The 9,359-nt window shown below is 50.4% G+C and overlaps 1 protein-coding gene across 1 annotated transcript; it reads right to left on the bottom strand.

Annotated features, from left to right (window-relative positions):
• Positions 1-2,403: 2,403 nt before the first annotated feature.
• Positions 2,404-8,235, bottom strand: LOC125512068 (lysine-specific demethylase JMJ706-like). Its single transcript, XM_048677163.1, has 11 exons — positions 7,756-8,235; positions 6,091-6,478; positions 5,843-5,999; positions 5,545-5,764; positions 5,400-5,453; positions 5,233-5,312; positions 4,867-5,144; positions 4,389-4,781; positions 3,979-4,304; positions 3,635-3,898; positions 2,404-3,326 (listed from the first exon to the last, which is right to left on the bottom strand). The coding sequence occupies exons 1-11, from the start codon at positions 7,756-7,758 to the stop codon at positions 2,892-2,894; spliced, it is 2,598 nt and encodes an 865-aa protein (XP_048533120.1). The 5' UTR covers positions 7,759-8,235; the 3' UTR covers positions 2,404-2,891.
• Positions 8,236-9,359: the final 1,124 nt, after the last annotated feature.

A 9,359-nucleotide genomic window follows, 5' to 3' on the forward strand; every position in this document is an offset into this window, starting at 1 on the left:
GCGCGGCTCGGTGATGTAAAACCACCCCGACTGCCACCCCTTTAGGGATTCCACGAAGGAGCCCTCGAACCATAGGACGTTGGGCATCTTGCCCACCATGGCGCCTCCGCACTCCGCTTGGGTGCCGCGCACCACCTTCGGCTTGACATTGAAAGTCTTGAGCCATAGGCCGAAATGGGGGCGGATACGGAAGAAAGCCTCGCACACGACGATAAACGCCGAGATGTTGAGGACAAAATTCGGGGCCAGATCGTGGAAATCCAGGCCACAATAGAACATGAGCCCCCGGACAAATGGGTGGAGAGGGAAGCCCAGTCCGCGAAGGAAATGGGGGAGGAACACCACCCTCTCATGGGGCCTAGGGGTGGGGATGAGCTGCCCCTCTTCGGGAAGCCGGTGCACAATGTCGTTAGACAAGTATCCGGCCTTCCTTAGTCTTTTGATGTGTCCCTCCGTGGCGGAGGAGACCATCCACTTGCCTCCCTCTCCGGACATGGCTGGAGAAGGTTGAGGTGGGGTGTGCGGACTTGGGCGCTGGAGCTCGAGTGCGCGGAAATGGATAGGCAAAGAAGGAATAAGGCATGGATGAAAAGGTGGATCCTTATCCCCTTATATGGGCGGACGCGACTATGCGCCCCCACCAGCCTGGTAAAACTCGCTTATCTCCCAAGCGCCGTAGTCAATGGCGCGGTTGAGTTACCCACACTCATATTGATAAGAATCCCGGAATAAGGGGACACGATCTCTGCTTTAACAAGACGTGCCAAGGAAACCGCCTCGCTAAAGGCGCTGAGGTGGGACAGTAAAACGATTCGAATAAAGACTTGGCCGTGGTGTGATGTCACGCTACGGAATACGTCAGCAGATTAAATTTGTGTAAATATTAATTCTCTCTATGGCAATATGTGGAAACTTATTTTGCAGAGCCGGACACTACCTTTGTGTTCAAAATCTTCTATGAAGTACTTGGAGGAGGAACCCGCCTTGCAATGCCGAAGACAATCTGCGCGCCGGACTCGTCGTCATTGAAGCCTGGTTCAGGGGCTACTGAGGGAGTCCTGGATTAGGGGGTGTCCGGATAGCCGGACTATACCTTCGGCCGGACTCCTGGACTATGAAGATACAAGATTGAAGACTTCGTCCCGTGTCCGGAAGGGACTTTCCTTGGCGTGGAAGGCAAGCTTGGCGATACGGATATGTAGATCTCCTACCATTGTAACCGACTCTGTGTAACCCTAGCCCTCTCCGGTGTCTATATAAACCGGAGAGTTTTAGTCCGTAGGACGAACAACAATCATACCATAGGCTAGCTTCTAGGGTTTAGCCTCTTTGATCTCGTGGTAGATCTACTCTTGTACTACCCATATCATCAATATTAATCAAGCAGGACGTAGGGTTTTACCTCCATCAAGAGGGCCCGAACCTGGGTAAAACATCGTGTCCCCTGCCTCCTGTTACCATCCGACCTAGACGCATAGTTCGGGACCCCCTACCCGAGATCCGCCGGTTTTGACACCGACAGTGATGCTGGGGTTGAAGCCGCCAAGTGCGTCGTCGTCAGTGTCCTAAGGTGAGGGCGCGTACCCCCACCCTGACGACGAGAAGTTGGCGGGTGATGCGACGCTCTGCTGGCTACCCCACGCGCCTTGTGGGTACTGGTCGGCCTGTTGAGCCGGAAGGAGTTGTCGCTCGTTCGCCATGCGCATGCGAGACGTCTCCTCCTGCTCCGCCGTCGCGTCCCTGGCCTTCTTCATGTTCAGCCTGTTCCGCCGATCGGTGGTGACCGCCGCCCGGCGATCAACGTCGGCCTTCCACTAGGCGTTCGTCAAGCCGGGGGGCCTTGCCATCTGTGCCCTCGGCTTCCTTTGTTTTGGCTGGGTGGAATCGGTGGCTAGGCGAGGGGGTGCATACTTCTTCGGCGGCATGGCGGGCGGATCTGGAGAGAATGGCGGTAGCTGCGGGGGAGAAGGGGGTCGGTAGGGGAAAAATGGAGGGAAAGGGGAAAACGGCGGGAAAATCAATTGGTGTCGCCAATAGTGTGGGCACACGCGCCTTTTCGCTTCAGCCGGTACCCGTGATGTGCTGGGTTTCGCTTGGGTTCGCCGGTTATAATTTCAGCACAAAACGGCGAAAAACAAGGATCTGACGGCGCGGTTAGGCAATTTTTTCTGCTCCGGCGGTAAAAAGGACGCCCTATGGGGCTGTTGGAGATGGTTTTACTCTTTTTTGCTTACGCTGTAGTACTTTCTAGTGCTTCGCTGTGTAAATTTAAAAAAGTCTCATACTCCATAGGCCTCAATTGCAACGCATGCATTTCACATGAAGATGGGTTAGATTCCACACTGATTAGTTCAATTGCTGCGGCTCTCAGGACAATTTCCAAATTTCTCACACACCATCCCGTCAACATCCGAAAAGAATGATTGATCGATTGAATAATTCATCAGGAGCAGGTAAGCGTACGAAAGAATACAGTTAGCAGCAGCTAGCGCTGCCCTTGTTTTCAACGATAAAAACAAGAAAGAGATATACAGCTGCTAAGCAAAAGAAAACACTTGCAGAATGGGGGCCCAATTCCGTCACGGGCAATGCAGGAGGCATCAAAGAGGAGCCAGCAAGCGGTGACTCAGATGAAGCCTCTAAACAACGTGACGAACAATCGTCTTGTCTTCTAATAACCGTGTGCCTACCCTAGGCCGGCCTCAAATTGGAGGCACAAAGAATGGATTAACCAAGCAATCAATCAGCCCTACCCTCCTCTCCTTTCTAAACCCAGTCAGTCAGCATCTGTGCTAACCAAAATGCAAGCGCCCTCGTGTAGTTAACAATGCATCTAAACAAAGAATTGAGTCCTATCTGTCGAGGTTGTTAGCACCTGAGCGTCGGCTACCCTAAACCGTATGCCAAAACCCAGGCGGCTTGTCATCCACCGCAAATCTCTGGCCTGAACTGCCCTGCTGTTGCTGCTCGACCAGCCTGTTCGCGCTACGAGGCAACCGGATCTTCACCCGCTTCGGCCGGACCTCTGAGGCGGCTGCGTCTTTAGTTGCCTCCGCAAACTGCTGCCGGGAACAGCTGCTGGTAGATGGATACACATTCGACTGCTGCGCCGCATAACTGGTATCGCCTTGTTGAGCTTCCAGCTGCCGCCGCTTCATCCTCCAGGCAATGGGAACCATATCCTCTCTATCTTCCTCAGAAGAGGCAGAATTTGACTTATTGTGCCTCATACTAACTGAGGGAACTGAAGTACGCTCAGAGTCTTCTTCAGGTCGCTTATTGTCATGTTGTGTTTCTGGGGATGCCTTCTTCAGCCGCTTCAGAACCTGAGTAAACAGTATTTATATATAATATCAGAAACAAAACATGCAGCGTAACAAACCTACACAAACTCCATGGATTCTCAGTTGTTTCTCAATTACCAACCACGCGTTCAGTAACCTATAATATGATACACGCCTAAGCCTAAAAATTTATCAGCACATGAGGTGGGCAAGGAAGCAGCAGTTCACCAGGATGGTAGTGACAAAAATAATCAAAATTGTGGCTACAGGGTCAGATGCGTGAATAAAAATAGATTGGCTTCCTCTTTGACAATCTGTTCTCAAATTTCGAGGATCAAACTGGAGCATACCTTCTGTTCAGACATGTTTGTTGTCTTCGTGTCAGGAGCAGATCTTCCTAATATGCTGGATCTGCGCTTGACTCGGAAGATTTCAGTATCAGAATCAGAATTGCCACTGTATTCCATGGGTGAAGCATTGCAGGAACTAATTTCATTGCAAGCATCAGCCATGCAGGATGAATTGCCATCCAGCGGACCATTCCCTTCCACTGATGATGTTTTTATGAACTGCTTAGTAATTGGCCAAATTTGGTCAGTTCGAGCTGCATGGAACTGAAAAACAACAATATTATTACCTCAAACTGAAAGACAACAGTTGGAAACAAGATTTGATACGAGTGCGGTAAACTGACCTTTGGTTCTGCAGGCAAAGACCCGTCACGATGTGCAAAAGACGTCAACGATGAAGTCGCAGGAGAACACTTTCCACCGTCAGCAGCATTTGCTTCTAGCAAGTTTGCTTCACTGTTGCTGATGTCCTGGTTAGCCCCAACTGATCGACCATGATCATCACCAATATCAGAAATCGCAGCTTGCTTATAAGAGACATTAGCACTTGTTTCCTTATCCAGGCGAATATCCTGCTCGAATTTTCTATATAGAGCCTCTAACTCCAGTATGTCCTCTCTGACGTAGACAATCCGGTCAGATTTACAAGAGCAGCTCCGCAGTTCTTGTTCTGTACTCCAATCAATAAATATAGTCAGGTAAAATACAAACTTGAGGGGAAGGCTAGAGAAACAGCAATGTCAGGATTTCCTACCATGATGAAGGCAGATAGGATCAAAGGTGCATCCGCATGACACATGTGTAACGTAGCAATCACGCCGGCACATGCTACAGGATAGGTTCGAATACATTTTTGGCTTGTAGTATATCTGAGAACCCATTTTAGCGAGTAAGCTGCGTGTGCGCCGCTGCAGTCGCATCAACCTCACAAAGGAAGACTTCACACAATATTGAGTGTATGGATGTTCAGAATTAATTGTTTCTGGATCACTCAGTTTGTGGGACAGAAGCATTGCAGAACGGCAAAGTAGCTCCTCGTGTGCAAGAAAGGGTGTTCTATTCAGAAGTGCGTAGCGTTTGCTAGCCAGAGAGCCCAGAGGAAACCAGTCGCCAATAGCAAAATTGACAGCCTCTCCACAATTGAAGCCTGGGTAATTCAAACATTGCTTAGAATATATAGTATGCATATATGCGGAAATTACCAAGCAGAAGATAGAAGAAACTATACATACCGTGGCTGAAACCTGAATGGTACGAACGAGGGAATGTTATAACAAACTCTCCAGGCTTCTGCACAGCTTTATAAACAGGAACATTGTGGTCTAACAAGATATTTGGGGGGAACATTGTTGTCTTCCCTAACAGAACATCAAAAGCTGCATCCTCTCCATCACCAGTCAAAATATCCTTGTTGTACACATACTGGCTTGCCACCCTTTCAAATCCAGGAGCAGCATCGCCTGGTATCCCATACCATGTCTTAAATGCCCCACAATGATGATAATTGATGCTGGTTATGTGATAAAAATGTTAGAAAATTGTCCATAAAAAAGGAACGAGGAATAACCATGATCAATAATAAGAATGAGGATGAGTACCTGTACAAATAGTGATCTTCGACATGCCATGCAAACATGCTAAAGAGCATACCGATATAAAGCATTGGATCTGTTACTCCCTGTTTTGGATCAGAGTAATTACAATCACGACGAATCCATATTAAGAATATACTAAAACATAAATAAGCAAGGAATAGATTACATACCGGAATTGGCGTCTGCAGAAGTCTCAGCACAGAACTGGGGAGCCGTGAAAAATTCTACAAGCATAGAGAAGAAAATCATGAATAAGACTGTAAAGTAGCCAACATCACACACAGGGAGAAAGGGAGAGAGGGGAGCATATTTTACCTTGAGGTTCCAGTTGCTTTTCCCAAGCTGATCGTGAGAAGAAGAAGAGAAGGCACTCCCATCAACATCACAAGCATATTCAACAAAATCCATCTTTCCAGAAGAGATTTCACGCCAGAACTCCTCCTCCACGTACCTAGCAGGGAGACAACTAGCACTGGAATACTTCTTAGAGAACACTTTGTTGGCCATTCTCTCGTAGTCTCTGAAAGTGTACTTTCTGCAGAGTCGTGAAAAATGTGATGAGACTTTGAAGGCAAACTAAATAGGGTACTGAAATAAACAGAGAGTAGCGCACCGTCCACTCATAAAGAAAGTGACTGTATCGTCTTCAGCCCATTCAGCAAGACGAAGCGGCTGAACCCTGGTCATGAACTTAAAACCAGGTTGTTCCTTCATCAGCACGACACCAGCGGGCACAGAAGCGCTTACAGGTGCCACGATTTTGCAAATGCCTGGAGAGAAAGATGCCATTGTCATTATTTATTCATCCATTCGGTAATACATTGGCAAGAGAAATGGGTCTGAGGTAAAAGGAAGGTGTACCGTATTTTGAAGCCACCGGGGAAATTTTCTGTATATACGCAATGGGATCCTCGAATTCCTCCTTGGTGGGACAATACACAGGGCACTCTGGTATGTTGTCTATCCACTCTAGGTTAGACATATCGAACTTGTCCACCTTGCGCTTTGCAAATGGATTATTGTTCTGGGCACTGCTAGTGCTAGGTAAACCCGCAGTAACATTGTTGGCATGCAATCTCACCCCACAGTGTGCAGGAGTCCGCAGTGAGTCCCCGCCGCTCCTTGCAGCCATGGCAGGATTGTCACCGGCGTCTTTCTGAGCACTCAAACGCATCCTCTCAAGTCTCCTCTTCTTCAGTGTCTCGAGCCCATTCCTGACCTCTGCGGGGAGACAGCTCCTTCCCTCCACCTAAGACATAGCTAGATACATCAGAGAGTGAAGAAGCACATGCAGCATTGCAATTTATAATGTGCAAGCCGGCATTGACCAACAAAGACAGCAGGGTCAATTAGCACCAATAGTTTGGATGCCACGAATTGGTCATAGGTGGAACCGAAAGAGCGGCAACTCCCAGCCAAGTCAAGAAAGCAATAGTCATGGAATCAAACACGGCACATTGATGTCCTCCACGCGGGTGCTTCCCTGCCACGACCATCCGTCGCAATCAGTCTGCCACTGAATTTATCCAGAGCCGTTCTATATTCGAGGTACTATAAAAAGTCCTACTGTATCTCGTGGCAGCAATTTATATAGAAACGCTCGCTGCTTTAAGAATAACGGTCTCTTTAGTAAGAAGGAATCCATAAATTTCGAATCCACGGCCATTAAATCGCAAGCACAACGGTTGATTGACTGATTGAGCGAGGTTCTGCATACTGTAGAAAAATCGGCGGCGAGAAAGGAAGAGGAAAAGGGGTACTAATTTGCAGACTTGGTCAAAGGTAGAATTACGCACATGCGGTACGACCATTGGAGTAGAAACTTGTGGAAAAGGGGAGGAAGATGCCATTGCCTGCTTGGCGCTCGCCGAACAATGGAATGCAACCCCACACGGCAAGGAATAGGACAGCCTAAACTTAACTTGGGAGTACTAGTAGCAGTGATTTAGCACGAGCATCTTAATTAGCCCAAAGGAGAGGGGAAAAGCGAAGAAAAATAAATACTGGTAGAAGCCCAGCTGGTGTGTTTGACTTCTCACGCAGCGAATCTATCTACTACTAATCCTAACGGGCGAGGACGAGCGCGAGGCCAAATTAATACAGCTCATGCGGTGATGATGATACTACCTATGAACAAATCCAAAAACAAAGAGATGGCATAAATAAATGGTTCCTCCTGGTTTTCCAACATTGACGGCCTCGGAATTCACGGGGACGCAGAAACAGAGGGCGTACGAGCAATTCGCCGGACGCGGATTCGTGCGTAATTCGGAACAATTCTCCCAATTGGCGCGGCTCGTGGCGGAATCCATGAATTGCTCGGCGAGGGGGAACGAAATTTACAGGGAAAACGACGCGGTAATTCGATACTAGGCCTAGGAGAGAGGAATCGAACAGTGACCGGCCACGAACACGCATTAATTGAGGCAGCGGCGGAAGAGGAAGGAGAAGGAGAAAAGGCGCGAAGGAAGAGGGAGCGAGCGACGGAAGCGGAAATTGAAGGGGGAGGCAGATCTCGCGACTCACCATGACTCCGGCGGGGCGCGGCGCGGTTGCGGAGGCCCGTCTAGAGAATTCCCCGGCGGCACGGGTCCCGCATTCCCCTCCGGGCGAGCGGGCGGCGGCGGGGATCCCTCCCAGCCCAACCGAAGCCGGCACGCGCGGCGCGGTCCTCCTTCCTCCTCCTTCCGTCGGTTATTTTCCCGCGCGAGCTACGCGGGAGCGGGAGGTGGAGGCGGGGGCACTGGCGCAATTGAGGGCCAGCAATGGGGGCCCCACCGCGGGGGTTGCCGGCGGGGGAGCGGGTCGCCGGAAGAGGAAGGGAACGGGACGGGACGGGACGGGACGGGTCTCTGGCTGTGGGGGAGGGGAGGGGAGGGGCGGGGAGGGTGATATGGGGAAACCGCGGAGAAGGGAGACGAGAGAGCCCCACTTGTACCCGTCGCCCACGCTTTTCTCTATCCCCCCTCCCTTTTTTTCGCTTTCCTTTTTTTGCGTCGGGTCGGAGGAGGAGAGGGAGGCGACGGGGTCATGGGAGCGGCGTTGGCGTTGGAGTTGGTTCCACTAACGGAACCGCGTCCCCCGCGCTCTCTCCCCGTTCTGCCCCTGGGCTTCCCACCCCTCCGCCCATTGTCTTTCTTTCTTTCTGGTGGGACTTTTCCTCCTCCTCTCGTCCGCCTGTGTGACACGAGGGAGGGTGGGGGTGGAGGTGGGGTTAGTTGCTCACCTCACCTCACCTGCATGTGACATTTACTGTCCTACCACCACCTGGGACGGACGGACAGACGATTGGCCCAAAAGGTGCTTGCGAAAACACACAAGTAAATTCCACCTCTTGCTTTTTCTTGATTGAATGAACTACTCCTAGGTTAGCTCGCCACGTGTCGCGCCTGCGTGAGATGAGAGAGACCGCTGTGTGGCTGGAGAGGGATCCGACTTGCTTGCTCCCTTCTCATGCTCGCATCCGTGCTCCCACCTCATCTTACGGCTGTTTTTTTTTTTTCTTTTTACTTTTTAATTTAATCATCTCCCCCCTTCTCATGCTCGCAGCCTTATTTTGTTTCAATCAAATCAAGCCACGTAGGTGGGAGTACGGATGGGCGCACGCTTAGGGAGCAAGCAAGTCTCGGCCGCCGGAGAGAGACCAATGTTGGCTTGACTCGGATTTAGTTACTTGTGCAGGTATATTCGCCTCTGGATAGATAGAGTGGACAGGAGGCATCTTTTCACCGTTCTAACCAGTACTAACCTTTGGTGGTTTTGATTTGATTTGATTGAAAGGTGTGGTGATTTAACTAACCCTGGATTAGGATCAGGGATACTAGGTGTAGGAGCGGTGGATGGTTTCCACGGTAGGTGGCTGGTCCCGAACCAACCCCCTCCCTCCCTGGCCAAGGAAGGAGAGCCAACCCAACCCAACCCAACCCCCGGGAAAGAAAGGACGGGCGCGGGCATATATGATGGGTATCCTATTCCCATAGGGGCTGTGCTGTGGCTGTGTGTGCTGTTGGACTCACGGCACCACCTGGAACAGTGCAACCACCACGCCACCCACGTCCATTACTCCATCCAGAGAAGAAAGCGGAGGGGCAGTCCCGTCATCCCGCCCCCTGCGCGCGACGTCGCCGCTC

This window comes from Triticum urartu, chromosome 1 (assembly GCF_003073215.2).
Source record: "Triticum urartu cultivar G1812 chromosome 1, Tu2.1, whole genome shotgun sequence".
Lineage (NCBI taxonomy): Eukaryota > Viridiplantae > Streptophyta > Magnoliopsida > Poales > Poaceae > Triticum > Triticum urartu.